The sequence below is a fragment of the Eumetopias jubatus genome, unplaced genomic scaffold, assembly GCF_037043125.1.
Source record: "Eumetopias jubatus isolate StellerSeaLion01/CBP00866 unplaced genomic scaffold, mEumJub1_p1.0 scaffold_10, whole genome shotgun sequence".
Taxonomy (NCBI): Eukaryota; Metazoa; Chordata; class Mammalia; order Carnivora; family Otariidae; genus Eumetopias; species Eumetopias jubatus.
Genome location: NW_028274816.1, coordinates 104440385 through 104455342, shown reverse-complemented (window position 1 = coordinate 104455342; position 14958 = coordinate 104440385). Strand labels below are relative to the sequence as shown.

Here is a 14958-nt window from a genome sequence, read left to right as displayed (position 1 = left end):
GGTTGATGGATGGGCTCATATGCACTCATGTTCTAGGATCAGAAACCCCAGCACCTCACAGGACACATCCACGCACCTGGCGGCAGCAGATTAAAGGAGTACAAGGGGTGCTCTCAGCCTGACCCCGGGCCCTCCTCATACCCGGCCTCTGCATTCCTCTTCTTTCCCTCACACTTAAGAGTTCTGGTATAAAACAGAGCTTCCCTGAGGACTTCTCATTCACAAGACAGCTCTGCAGAGCCCTGTTTCATGGGGTTGAAGTTTCCTGTCGCAGTGATGAACGTCCATGAATCCTACCCTCCCACCCGGCAGTGAGATCACAGTGAGGACACGCAAAGGCACCATGTGGGAAAGGTACTGCCAACCACCTGCTTTCCCTAGAGACTGGATATTCTGGTGGGGTGGAAGGTCCTGGAAGTCTGCAAGCATATGTGGGGTGCTACTTGGCCTTGCTGGACTGTAGGCAAATGTGGAAGGTTAACCACAAGACCCCTGTGTCTCCTCCTGGTCACTCATTCTCCAAGTGAGACTTTCTCTCTCGCTACCCAGCTAACCTGCTCTAAACGTTGGAGTAAACGCTTACCTTGTCACCGATCCTAAGGGTAGCTGGGAGCCAGCGTTAACTCTGTGAGATGCCTGGCTCTGTATCTTGGGAGCCCTGGGCTACGTGTTTTGGCTCGAGAAGTCCAAAGACTCTTAATATCCAGTGACACATCTTTAGCTCTTTTTGCTGTAAATAAACCAGGCTACCCGATGGCCTCGCCACCGTCCTCCCTGGGGTCAGCCAGGCTCACTCTGACCTGGCAGAGGCATCTCAACTTTCTCCGCTTGCAGAGGTTACGGCATAGGCCTCACCGAATCCTCACACATTTCTTTCTCTTTTTTTTAAGATTTTATTTATTTATTTTTAAGATTTGATTTATTTATTTATTTATTTATTTATTTATTTATTTATTTATTTAGTAGGGGCAGAGGGAGAGGGAGAAACAGGCTCCCCACTGAGCAGGGAGTTTTTTAAAGATTTTATTTATTTATTTGTTTATTTATTTAGGAGGGGCCGAGGGAGAGGGAGAAGCAGGCTCCCCGCTGAGCAGGGAGCCCGATGTGGGGCTCAATCCCGGGACCCTGGGATCATGACCTGAGCTGAAGGCAGACGCTTAATTCAGCTGAGCCACCCAGGTGCCTCCCCGACCACCACACACACACTCACACACCTTTCTTCACTCTCAGTGTTCTTTCCCTTCAGGAATCACAAACAGTGAGCACAACTCCCACTGGGAAGAAGCTTGCTGGAGTTTGGGAGTGGGGCACATGGTGTTGTGCCCTGCATTTGGCCACACTAGGAACCGCCCCACCGGCCACTTTAGACACATAAAGGTCATAGATGCTTTGCCAGTCAGGCAAGGGCAGAAATCACCCTCCTGCTGGCCGGGAGTGCTGGGAGCCCAGATCATTTTAGCACCTGGCTGCTCTTCTCTCATTAAGACAGCTCAGTTACAGACCTTTCTGTCCTTCAGAAGCTTGGAAAGAACCCTATTCTCTTGGCTGCCCTGTCTTTTTTCTTTCTCACATTCTGACCCTCCCCATAGCTCTTCCTTGTCTGGTTTATGAAAAAAAAATTACACACACACACACACACACACACACACAACTGAAGTCCAGCATGTTTCCCACTCGGATTGTCAATGGTGGCCTCACAGAGGATAAACCACGAAGCATCTGGAAAACCATGGGTCAAGTGTTTGGATATGTCTGGTTATTTGTGGACTCCCTACCCACCACCTCAGGAGGCCTTGTACTTTTGCAGTGACGTGCATAAAAGGGCGTGACTCAGTGGAGACTGATTTAACATTTATTTGCTGCTGATATTCTTTACTTTGAATGAGGTTGAGCTATAGATTTTAATTTTAAAATTGTCTTCAGAAGCAGCCCCAACTCATCCCTGGGACAGAATTCCCTTAAAGCCAGGTGAAGTTTGAGAGCCTGAACACTTTGTTCCAAAAGCTTCCGGCAGAGCTGGGGAGGTGGGAGTGACTCTCCAGGTCAAGGTTTTCCACAGAAAGTCCCTCCTTCCCACGCCAGCTTCCTCTGTCCCATCCGTTCCAACAGCTTTGCTTCTCAACAGAATCCAGCGGAAGTTCCCTGCTGAGTACGTCTCCAGAAGCCCTCCTACCACTCTGTGTCTTCTCTTTAATGGCTATAAAAATCCAGCTCAGAGGAGGAAAGGTACTAGGCTGGCAGGTCCTGCCTTTGAAGGTACTTCCTGGCACTGACAGAAGGACAGGCCAGTGAACACTGTGGACACCACACGCGCCACTGGAATCTGGAGCCCCACACCACCTGGCTCGGCTCGCCAGGCCAAGGCTGGGTCGCAGTTGGGGTAAAGCCCATGAGGTGGGCTGCACACACATTCCCTGTAGGACTGGTTCTCAGCAGAAAGGGGAACTCTAGGGAGTAAAGCCTAAAAATGCAACTTTCGCCCCCACAAGTTCTTTCCTCTCCGCACATTTGGCCTTCCTCTGGTGACAACATGCCAGACAGAGCCGTACCTGTGTTTAGCAGATGGCTAGAACATCTTCAGACTTCCTAAGCCACCAAGGCTGGGGCAAAATACACTGAATCCATAGCCATGAGGACCAGCTCTGGAGTCTATGGACCCTGGAATGCGGCGGCCCCGATCGTGAGTCTTGTTCTCTGTGTCCTGTGGAGTGGCATTAGGTGACTCAGGTGGGAGGGGCCTCTGGGGCAGGACCACGGGAGGAGACCACTGAGAGACCCAGAAGGGGAGACCCCTCACATCAAAACAGGATGAAATTAGGTTGTTGTCCCTTAAGAACCTCACGTGGTTGGTTTTCTGCCCCCTTGCTTCAGTGCGTGGTATGCGATGGCCAAACTGTGGTTCTGGCACCATTAGCCATGGTCTCATCTCCATCTTCCCGGCCAGGGCAAGTTCAGAGGAAGCCAAGAAAAGTCACTTCTCCACTTTGCTTTGACTGGTCTTCTTTGGGGTCCTGGGGTCTTCTTTCCTATCCTTCCATGGGGAGACCTGGCGTTCTCAGCACTGCTCAGCCTCCACGAAGCCCTCTTTCTCGTGGCCCGAGGGCTCAACCTCCGTGTAGGTGGAGTGGTTGGGGTGGTTGCGGAATCTCACTGCCGGCCAGTGGTGAGGTCTCCGCTGTGGGCAGGGGGTGGGGGGGGTGGGGGGGTGGGGGCACAGAGTCAGTGGGTGTGGCCTCACCCACCTGGGACCCCACCCCCACCTCCTCCCTGACCAGGGACAGTGCTGAGCACGGAGACTCTCTTCACCAGGGCTCTGGGGCCTACTCTGAGCCAGGTGGAGTTCAACCCCCCTCCCCGGAAGCCTCCCACCATGGTGATCCCTCCACTGCTGGGAGCCTTGCTGGGAGCCCTAGGAGTCTGGGAGGAGGGCATTTTACCCCTCATGGCATGGACTGCAGGACACACGTGAGAGCCTTTAGCAACGTACCGAGTAGAGCCCTGAGACCGTGAAAGGTGAGGCAGTGGGTGAGAGAGGGAATGATCTGCGAGGTTCTGGAAATACCAAGATAACCCTCCAGACAGTACAGGCCCTGGAGACGGCTGGGGAGCTTATGAACATGCACCTTCCTGGGCCAGTTTCAGACCTGCCCCATCAGCATCTCTGAGGCTGGGGATCTGCAGTCCCCGGGGTGATACCCAGGGAGGCTAAAACTTAAGGCTGACTGGTTAGGGCTTACAAGAAACAGGGGCTTCTAAGCAAAGAGGAGGAGATCCCCTGCGCCTCTGGGTGACCCCTGTGTGGGAGACTGTGGTCAAAGAGGCAGCCCCACTAGACCACATGCAGAGCTGGTGAGGAGCTGAGAGTGGAGGACAGGGCCAGGAGCTGCCAAGCCCTGTGGCCCAGAGAGAAGGGGGCTGGCCTTTACTTCCCAAGCTGTACTTCAAGCTGGTTCTTCCGAATTCTGAGACATTCCAAACCATAGCATCCTCCATGAAAGCTCCCAGAGAGAGCAACTCTTACGATTACTGTGTCTTGTCAATTCTAACCTAAGCACCCACACAACAAGCAAAGAGGCAAAGGTTTCAGTTCCACTATGGCTTTGAATAAGCAGCCGGCCTGGAATTTGGGGTGAAAGACCACAGAGCATTAAAGAATGGCCACACAATCTCTTTCTTTCCTCTGGGGATGCTTCTGATTTCACCAACGGGGGAGCGAAAGGCAGACAGGCTGTTCCACAGGACAGGAGGGGTGCAGCACTCCTGGGGGAGACTCGGGGAGGGGGGTTAGGGACTCCAAGGTGCGCCAGGATGGAGTCAAGGACGGTTCCTCAGGAAGGAACAGGAGCCGGGCATGCGGGCAGGGAGGGATGAGGTGGGGAGGGCCAGGTACTCCGTGGCTGGGGAAATGCTGATGCGGAGGCAGATGGCGGAGCTGGAGCCAGATTCTGCACTGACCTCGATGAAGAAGAGCGCAGCATTGGAGGTGGGGTGGCCGTTGATGTAAATCCCAGCCAGGATGATGGCTGCCACCAGGAGGACTGCCAGCACGATGCCCACGATGGTTCCCAGGTTCATGGGGGGGCCCCTGGTCTTGGGGGACAGGTTGTTCTGAAGGCCTGTGGAGAGACCGATAGGGGAGGGAGTGGCTACTGGGGAGCAGGGAAGGTGGGGCCATAAAGTCCCAGGTTCTGGCAAAATCTCAGAGATGAAAACTGGCAGAAACTTCGGGCATGCTTATGAAATAGGTAAAAAGGTGGGGCAGGAGTGGGTAGAATCATGAATATGGCGTTCACATTGCACTGGGCAGGGTTCAGGTGGTTTTCCAAAATCACTTAAAAGTTGCCCGAATGTCTAATAAGGATTATAAGAGAAGTTCTCTCCAACACATGTGCCACTTAAGTGCTTTTAGGGAGTTCTCACAGGTTAAGTGATGGTGAGGTGTTTTGGATCTGGAATATGGCTCCCTGGTTCAAATCCAGGCTCTGCTGCTTACTAGCTGGGTGACCTTGGGCAAATTACATAACCTCTCTGTGCCTCACTTATCACTTCTATAGAACAAGGATCATAATGATTACCTAATAGGGTTAGTGTTAAAGCCATAAGGGTTAAAACCGGATCATTCACGTCAACTGCTGAAGACCGGGGCTGGAATCTCAGATGACCTCAGTAAGTATTAGCTATTTTGATGACAAAATGACCATATTTTCATCTGTCACTGTCTACTACCAGACCGCGGCCTCCTGGAGGGCAAGGACTGTGTTTTATTCATCTCTGTGTCCTTAGCTCTTAGAAAAAATGGCAGGCCCCATGGTAGGAGCTCAATAAAAGAGTGTACCAGGTCCTCTGAGGGCTAATAAACCAGCAGGCAATCTCTGAGAACATCCTGAGCATTTGAAATACATCCCACGGAGGAGGCTGAGTATTGCCATAGACTATCAAGCTGGAAGGTCATCTAGTCCAACCCTTTTCTTGTATGACTGGAAATACAGAGAGGTAAAGTGATTTGCTCAAGGACAGAGTCAGCCGGCCACTAAGAAGCCTATATTCCCATATTTCCTGGGGTGGCTACTTGCTGCTTCTCCCTACCCTACAGGGATGTGGAGATAATGACGTAGAAAAGACTGATGAGCACATAAGCAAAAGAAGTAGCAAATCTTTTCTTACATGGGTCGTGGGTGAAATGGGAATCAACAGGAGGTGGGGACTTTTAATAGGATGTCGCACGCACCCCAGTCACTGTCCTCCCCTCCCCTCTTCTCTGCAAGCAGAAGAAAAACCCAAGAGAGAAACTGTCCCCGGGGCACTCCAGCGCATGGTCAGTGCCGCTATCTGCCAACAGGTGAGGTGACCCGCCCCACGCTAGCCTCCCCCGACCTGGCAGTCAGCCTGCAGCCTGCAGAGACCTTGGCGATCAGATGGTCAGGGTTTGGGCTGACCCAAAACCTGCGTGGTGCAGAGCGAGGGGAACGTGGCCCAGCCCCCACTCCTCACTCCCAGCCTGGGCACACGATGCACACTCACTCATGAGCAGTCATGCCTTCGTCTCTGGGGGGAGACTGGATCACACCCTGCTGTATCAACTGCCTCTCCTCCCCTGCGGGTGGGGATAGCAATGTCCCGGTCCCTAGAGTCTAGAAGGCATGTCCATCTCCCCCGTGCAGTGGTTGCAGTAAGGGCTCCAGCTGGCTCTGGGCCAAGGGCAGGGAGGTGGGCCATGTTATGTCACCAGAGAGCACATTATCCTCCCAGTTAATCTCGGGAGCGAAGGACCCCAGCTTCTGGTGCCCTGTAAAAAGTGGGGTAGGGGTGCCTGGGTGGCTCAGTCGTTAAGCATCTGCCTTCGACTCAGGTCATGATCCCAGCGTCCTGGGATCGAGCCCCGCATCGGGCTCCCCTGCTCGGCAGGAAGCCCGCTTCTCCTTCTCCCACTCCCCCTGCTTGTGTTCCCTCTCTCGCTGTGTCTCTCTCTGTCAAATAAATAAATAAAATCTTTAAAAAAAAAAGTGGGGTAGACAACTTTTGTGTACTCTCTGTCAACCTGGGCAGGGTATCCAAGGAAACAGCGTGGGAGAAGCGGCTCTGCACCCCTCACTGACAGCGAGGCCCCTGGGGACAAGAGGTGGGGCCATTGGTGGCAGGCCACACACTGCCACGTCTGCTCTAGCCCCACTCTTTCTTCCTCCTCTTGCTCTTTTCAGGGCAGTGAGTAGTCAAGACAGATCTCCAGGAGGTTCCTGGCTGATGAGAAATGTCTAGATGTAGACATGTTCCTTCAATCTAGTGGGCCTGTGCCCAGGAGCCCAGCAGGAGGTGTGGGCCGCTGAGGCCGCTGTCACTCCCCTCCTCCCCACCTCAGAACCAAAGCAGAGAGGCCAGGTGCCTGCTGCACACTCTTGGGGGGCGGGTTCCAAGAGGCAGTGGGTCTGATGAAGAGTGGCAGGCAGCTCTGTACTCACCGTCTCCTCCTGCATAGGGATTCAACTTGGTGTCATCTTCAAAGAGAAGGAGAGAAGGTGTAATGTTAGTGGAATCATTATGGCCTTGGTCACTTTAGGTCCAGATGGGATTTTAGGGAGGTTTAGTCCAACCCTGCATTTTACGTGGGGTTTTTTTTTTTTTTACAATTCTGTAAAGATTTTATTTTAAAGCGATCTCTACACCCAACATGGGGCTCAAACCCACAACCCTGATATCAAGAGTCTCATGCTCTACCAACTGAGCCAGCCAGGTGCCCCTAATCCTTCATTTTAGAGGCAAAGAAGCTGAAGCACAGAGAGGGGAGGTGACTTGCTTAAAGTCACACAGCAGTGTAATGGTGGAAGTCCACCAACAAGCTAACTTTTCCTAGTCTCGTGTCATTCATTCAAGCAATATTTATTGGATGTATACTACGGAGTTGAGCCCTGGGAGTAGGCACTGGGGTTTGACAGGGTCTCTGCCCTCAGGGAGTTAACAAGTGGGGGAGATGGAGTGACAATTAAAACGCAGCATACTGAAGCTCTGATTGGGGGCCTCACCCAGACAAAGGGTGTCAAGACGGAGGGGCGAGACGTGGGGCCAGGGAAAAGGGTTCCAGACAGAGGAAGAAGCATGAGCAAAGGCCCAGAGTCAGCAAGGATTTGGCCAGGTGGGGATGAAAAGCAGTGCCGAGTAGCTGGAGGGTGGAGAGGGTGTGAGTGGGGTGTGGTGAGAGATGAGGCCGGGGGTGGGGTGGGGGTCTGCGAGGCCAAGGTGAGGACCTGGCACGTTCTCCTACGGGGCGCCAGGAGGCTGAGGAATGGCTGAGGAGGCTCAAAAGCAGCGATCTTGTGTCACAGATGCAGTTCTGCTTGAAGATCTCCCCTGGCACACAACTTGGAGGAAAGATTTCCACACCGCAAGGTGTGTGTCCTGTGGCTTCCTAAATAGGTTCCAATGGTTGACCCTCCCTGTGGCTCTTCCCCACAGACTGTGTTGGGGGCTGTGCCCCCAACAGCTTTTCTCCCACTCACTCCCAGCTGGTTCCCAGCTGCCGTCTTGCTGGGAGGGGGGGGTGCATGGACTGCAGACTGGTTCCCTAATTAGTGGATTGCAGTAGAGTCCCAGGAAGACTCACATGGTAAAGAAATGTGTGCAACAGGTGTTGAATGAGTGGTCCTTTTTCTGAGTTAGTTGTCACTTCCTTTTTTTTTTTTTAAGTTTTTATTTATGTGACTGAGAGAGAGAATGAGTGGTGGGGAGGAGCAGAGGGAGAGAGAGAGAGAGAGAGAAGCAGACTCCCCGCTGAGCAGGAACCCTGATGCAGGCCTTGATCCCAGGACCCGAATGGAGATCATGACCTGAGCCAAAGGCAGACACTTAACTAACTGAGCCACCCAGGCACCCCAAATAAAATCTTTAAAAAGGGGGGCACCTGGGTGGCTCAGTCGTTAAGCATCCGCCTTCGGCTCAGGTCATGATCCCAGGGTCCTGGGATCGAGCCCGCATCGGGCTCGCTGCTCAGCGGGAAGCCTGCTTCTCCCTCTCCCACTCCCCCTGCTTGTGTTCCCTCTCTCGCTGTGTCTCTCTCTGTCAAATAAACAAAATAAAATAAAATAAAAAGTTTTTTTTTTCAGCACCAAGAAAAGCAGTCAAGGGGCGAGATCGCTGCTTTTGAGACAAATGAGACCTGGCTCCTCCTCTTCTGGCTGTGACCCTGGACAAGTCACTGACCTCCCTGAACCTTAGTGTCTCCTCTGTGAAATGGGGATATAACAGCATCAACATGCAGGATTGTTAGGAGGACCAAGTGAGTGTTGATGCCTGCACAATGTTAGCACATGGTCAGGACCCTCAAAATGTTAGCTCGTGGGGCGCCTGGGTGGCTCAGTTGTTAAGCGACTGCCTTCAGCTCAGGTCATGATTCTGGAGTCCCGGGATCAAGCCCTGCATTGGGCTCCCGGCTCAGCAGGAAGTCTGTTCTCCCTCTGCCCCTCACACTGCTCGTGTTGTTCTTTCTCTCTCTCAAATAAATAAATAAAATCTTTAAAAAAAAATGTTAGCTCGCCTATCATGTGCTCCCTCGTCTAGGACTTCCTTCTGTCCAGACCCATGGGTCCATTCGCCAGTTCTTTAGGCTGCAGTGAGAAAGGCAGGGGGCACCGTAGAAAGAACATTCCACAGCTTACTTTTCAGGTAACCCCAAGAAACCAACTTTGCCCCTACGAGCCTGTTTCCATAGCTGCCAAATGGGATGGTGGCTGAATAATGTTTTAAAACATTTGCCTTTTTCTCTTCTCCTTTCCTCTGTTCCATTTGCCCCTTTCAAGCAGGTACATGGCTCCGTGGAGGTGGTACGAGCCCACGTTTTTCAGTGTGAGCCTAAGGGCAAAGGGCTAAAACCTGGCAGTAATGTACTGAGAGAAAGGATGAGAGAGAAATTTTTCAGAGATGGCCAAAGAATCCCGGAGGGGCCTGCACCAGGCTTCCCCAGATGCCGTGTGGTACCTCCTGGTAGACAGACCTTCCGGCAGCTTCAAGACCCCCAGGCCTTGGGATGGTAGAAGCCGCTGGGGGTGGGAGGGCAGCCAGACCCTGGAGAGGTGGGGACGGAGCAGTGGCAACACTCCTGGACACAGCTGCCGCACTCTGACCCTCTGTCCATACCAGGTCCCAGGAGCAGGAAGCCAGGCGGAGGTACACCCCTCCAGCTGCGTGAGCATCGAGAGCCAGAAGCAGTTGTAGAAAAATCAGGCAGTCTTTCGCTCACGTCTGAGTGCGTGGACTGAGTTCATACCTGCCACAGGGCCACTAAGACCTCCCGGATTCTGTGGGGACGGCCACTAAGATGACCTGAGGTGGACCATATCAAATACCGGGCCCTGGGCTGGGACATTCATCTGCCTCCCCTTGCCACGGTGAATCCGTCCCACCGCCCCGACATGGGCCAGCACCTGGCTCTGCCTCTTCCCAGCAAGCTGGGGACTCCGGCTCTCTGAGCCTCGGGGCCCTCCTCTGTGAAAGTTGGGGCCATTCCTCTTCCCTGAGACCCCCCTCTGTCAGGGATGGTCGTGATGCGCCGGGGCCCGAGCCCGTCCCTTCCTCGTGGCCTCTTGCCCCCGCTGCTCCCCGCCCGGGCTCACGCCTTACCTTCCGTGGTGAGGCTGTCGATGAAGAGGGAGGAGGAGGTGGTGGTGAGGTCGTCGTCAAAGGGACTGAAGGAGCTGTTGGGGGAGGCCGAGAAGTGGCCTTCGTCCCGGAAGTCCTCACACGTCCGGCGCTCTGCCTGCAGGAGAGACCCGGCACCGCTGGGCACCAGACGCCACACGAGCCGAGCCGGCGTGCGGCACAGAGAAGAGCCCTCCCCCGGGGGGACGGAGGGGGCCCCTTCATCCTCCAGCGGCCAGAAACCTTCAGATGCCGGCACATGGTTCAAGTGTGGTGAACTCACCAGAGCTGGGCCCTGAGTGCATTTACGCCTCTTCCACTTGATCCTGAAAGTGCCTTATCTACCTTACAAGGCAATTTAGCTGTCCGCTGCTTCGAATCCTTCCTCGAGGAAGGAGCTGAGATGCCAATCTTAAACAAATAAAGCAAATCCCTACATTCACCACAGCCAGCGTCAGAAGTGGGCTGCTAGACGAGATTTTTTTCAGGACATAGAAGGCTCATCTGGCCCTACTAATAAACAGAGGAGGCGGTGAGTGCACAGAGTGGGGTCTCGGGGCGAGGGTTATGTTTCAGTGTGGGGCCTTGGCACTTCCATATCCCACCAGTTGTGAGAGGCAGCTCAAGTCATTAAAAAAAAAAAAAATCTCTCTGTGCCTCAGTTTCCCGCTCTGAGCAGGGGGGCGGGGCACCAGCCCCCAGCTCCGGGGGCTGTTCAGATTAAGGCAGAGCAAGTGTGGTGCAGCGTGCCGCAGAGTGCTGGGCGCACACACCGGGCACACACAGCAAGAAGGGCTGGAGAAGGCAAGGGAGAGGAAAGGAGGCACGGATGAATGGGTCTGTCTGGGTCAGTGTAAGGTGTAACAACAGGACGCTGCCCACCCAGAATCAAAGTGGAGCATTCTAGAAAACTCCAGCAGTGAGAAGGAACCTGTATGGGATTTGAAATGGGAGGGGCCTGGAACAATCCTCCTCCCTCTCAGAAAAGCCTGGCCTCCCTGAAGAGCCTGAGGGCTGGAGCCAGGGCAAATGCCCCGAGAATGTCACCAGCCTCCCAGAGGATCCAGCTGTGGCCAGCACCATGCCCAACGTACCCTCTGCAAACACCAAAGAGCTGCCGGAGAGCTGCCCACCCAAGGCCAAGCCACCAGAAGTGTTTTTCTCAGAGACCAGAGAACCCTCTAAAATCTCCCAAGTCTTCTAACTGGCTCAGAGCAGCCTGAGAGTCCCAGATGAAGGGGAGAATTTCACCAAGAGCCGAAGAGCTACGGTGGGAGGGGTCTGCTGGCAGCCCCGCGGTTCCCCACAACCTGGCTCGCTGAAGCTTCTCACCTCCTGGGCACAGCCGTAGGCCAGCCACTCCTGGCGGTAGCGGTCAAAACCACTGGAGCATCTGCAAGGGGACCAAAAGGTAAGAGATGTGATGGATTGACAGAGAATCCCTCCCCTTCACATCCCCCATTCAGTAACAGCTCTCCGGTGATGGTGAGGAGGGGGCCGACCTCCCAGGGCTGCACGGTGATCAAGACCACTGGGCAGGGGCCCTCCTCAGCACCAGGCAGCTGTGGGATCAGCAGTCAGACCCTTCTTCCCCAACTACTCCTTCCCCAAAAGGAAGGGAAGGTGTCTGTGGCATCTCTACCCTCCTTCGGACCCAGCTCCCCAGGACCAGGGCCACACCTACCCACATGTGTGTGTATAGGGAGCTAGATGGGCTGCATGACCTCAAATGAACTTTGAGATCCCCTTGACTCTAGGTTGCTATGGAATTGCTGAGAATCCAGGGAATTCACACAAATGTCTTCTTGGGAAAGCCTCGCTTATTCACAGACAATCCACCTCTTTCTTTGTGGAGGGGCCTAAACTTGACAAGGAGAGGTAGACATCAGCAGAGTTAGCCAATGTCTCCTGTGTGATCATTAAAGGGCAGGAATGAAGGTCTTGCCAGAGGCTAGGAGAAATTAAAAAACTGGCTGGTCAGTGTTCCAGGAAAGGCCACTGTGCAGCTCAGCTGGGTTGGAAGATGCCAAGTGCCTCCCTAGGGAAGGGGTGGGGGTATGAGGATGAACCAGGGAATGTTCTCCATGGCATCATGCTCAAATTTCCCTTCTTCACTCTGGTGCCAGGGGAATCCACCAAGCCCAACTCAAGCTCTGGGACATGTGCATGGGAAGAATAATATCATGAGCCACCAGTGCTGAGAAAGGATTCATGGCTAGTTAATTTTCTTCACTAGTAACCGCCCACCCATCTGCCAGAGACCTGGTAAAAAGGAGGATTTCCGAGCCCTGTCGGTGTTTCCTTCTGAAGATGCCCCCTCGGGCTCCGAGCTGCTTCTCCTGCAGCAGGGGGAGTGGTGATGAATGAACTAAGCCATCCCCACTCCCCCACTCTCAGGTCCTCTGTGCCCACGATTTTGGGGCATGGAGGATTAGGGGTCTCTTGGGGGCTGGGAGCCAAAGTTTCTTTTTAAGCCAAACGAACTGATTCTTTCAAGGACTGAGCCTTTGATATAAGTCTAAAAGCATCACATTCTAAGCCCTGAGCCAACCAACCCAGATGCAGAGAAGAAAGGCCTGAGATATGGCCACTATTGAGTGCCTCCTGAATGCCAAGTGCCGCCCCAGCCATATGCTGCTTCTGTCCTGTTTCATGGGACCCTCCCAGTGACACTGGAAAGCAAGGATTATGGCCCCTCATTCCCTGGGCCAAATCCTGGAGTTAAGGTCACCCTAAGACTCCAGAGTGGGCCCTTGGCAGGGTGCGGGCAATGTGGGTTGAAAGGAAGACACCGGCCATGGTAAGTGAAATTGTCTAAATCAGATCCAGCCCCAGCGCAAGGACGGGAAGCTCTGGGAGGCTGCGGAAGGCAGAGTGGGTGGCGAGGAAGGGGAAGCTGAGAACCCACAGGGTGATTGCAAGCAGCTGTTGGTGGGAGAGTCCCTGATGGCCAGCCCCTCGGCACCAGCCCTGCCCTCTGGCTCTTTAGGGACCTGGGGTCAGCTCTCAGTGGATGCCAAGGCTCCAGAAGGCTGGCAAGGAGGGGCCCATGCTGGGGTGAGTCCAGGCCCATGGGCATCGGGGGACAAGATTTCGGCCCCACATCAGCCTCACTTGCTCTCTGCTGGAGCTTCTCCCTCCCGGAACGGACATGACCACAGCAAAGGCAGTGTCCACACTCAAGGCCTTGCCCTCCCCCAACCTGACCAACCCTCATTAAGCTGTCACAGCCCCCGGATTTGGGCATATGTGTTAAATGGGGATGTGTCAATGTGAGGGTTTTGCTTTCATCTGACCCATTTTGAAGCTCTCATGGCTCAGCTCTGGTTGGATGCTGAGTCATGCGGTGGCAGCCAGCCCCAGGATTCCAGGGCTCAACTGAGGTCATCTGGACTATCTCTCCACGCTGAGACAGTGGCTCACAAACTTGAGAGTGCCCGAGGTGGACCAGGCTGCAAAGCCACACTGCAGGACGGACCAAGCTGGGGTCTACCCTAGGTATTCTCTTGAGGCTCCATGCCTTTCGTGCACAGGGCCCTGCACACTTTGCAAAAATGCTCTTTGGTAGTTGAGAAATGAAAATGATGACATGTTCCTCACCCATTTTCCCCCAGGGCCACATCACCACAGCCCATTTTATGGGGAAAATAAACTGAGGCCCCCAAGAGAGTGAATAAGAGCACAGCTGGTGGGAAAAACACACAGGAGCTCCCTCTCTTCCCAGCCCGGGCTGTGCCCTGTGCTGGCCAGGCCGCCCATGACGGCGGCAGCTTCTATTTCTGCACCGGGATATTTGAAAGGAGCGAAGGAAACGCTGACAGATGCCCCACAGCTGCGTGGAACGCAGACTCTGTAATTTGCAATTTTCAAGATCGCCTCGTAGGCTCTCGGAGTTCATAGGGCTTCCCACTCTCATGAGAGCCCAAGTCCCCAGAGAAAGTTTTTTTTCCCTCCCTGCTATTTATTTATTTTGGACGGAAGAACAGGGCTCGGATTCTGAGTCTAATCTGTGAGGAAATGATTTCAGGACAAGGAATGGAAGATGAGTTGGATTTAAGAACTTTATCCCTGAACCCGAATCTCATCCGGAATTTTCCCTGTTTCCAAAACCAAGCAAACACAGCTTTGTAGCCTGACCCAACCTTCCACAGATGTCTGCAATTTCCATAGCCCTGATTTTCCGGAAACCCCGTTACAGCCTGACAAGGATCTTAAGGTGGGGTCATGGGGCTCTCATCCAACGGCAATGGGACTTTGGAGATGGCAGGTCTCACACTTGTTTGCAGATGAGGCACCATGTTGAGATGCAGGCTCCTGGGCTTCCCTCCCAGAGATCCTGATCCTGGGGGCCAGGGTAAGGCCCAGGAATCTGCATATCTAACACAAGCCTTAGCTGATTCTGCGATCCTCACAGCTGTGAACCATTCTCTGAGAAGCCCTGCCCTAGGATGAACCAACCCTTCCGGGGTGTGAAGAGGAGCTGCCGTAGATGGGATTCCTGGATGGTCTTCCAGAAACCTAGCGTCACCACAGGGACCCTGCTACACAGTCACCTTGATCGGTCGCAGGCCTCACGGAAAAACTCACTTCTGCGACATTCTTGTCCTGGGGGCACAGTAGACAGGCTAGAGAGGCTCTCATGTTGGCAATGAGGCCCGAGACAGGGAGGGGGGCCATGTCACCCTCTGCCCCTCCTCCACAGTCCGCCCATGGGAACCAGAGGCTCAGCCGGGGCACAAACCTCTGGAGGACATGGCACCAGCTGCAGTTGAAGGTCAGGTCCGACGACACGCAGGTGTCACAGCTTTGATGCTGCAGGCAGGCTGCAAGAGA

At 53.9% G+C, this 14958-nt stretch overlaps 1 protein-coding gene across 1 annotated transcript in view; it reads right to left on the bottom strand.

Annotated features, from left to right (window-relative positions):
- Nucleotides 1-1838: 1838 nt before the first annotated feature.
- The window catches only part of PLXDC1 (plexin domain containing 1), a 55553-nt gene continuing 42433 nt past the window's right edge, over nucleotides 1839-14958 (bottom strand). The window contains exons 9-14 of the mRNA XM_028089915.2: nucleotides 14867-14948; nucleotides 11458-11518; nucleotides 10108-10243; nucleotides 6957-6992; nucleotides 4456-4616; nucleotides 1839-3175 (exon numbers count right to left, since the gene is read on the bottom strand). Coding sequence (XP_027945716.1) covers nucleotides 3056-3175; nucleotides 4456-4616; nucleotides 6957-6992; nucleotides 10108-10243; nucleotides 11458-11518; nucleotides 14867-14948 — 596 coding nt within the window. The 3' untranslated portion in view covers nucleotides 1839-3055. The remainder of the gene's footprint in view (nucleotides 3176-4455; nucleotides 4617-6956; nucleotides 6993-10107; nucleotides 10244-11457; nucleotides 11519-14866; nucleotides 14949-14958) is intronic.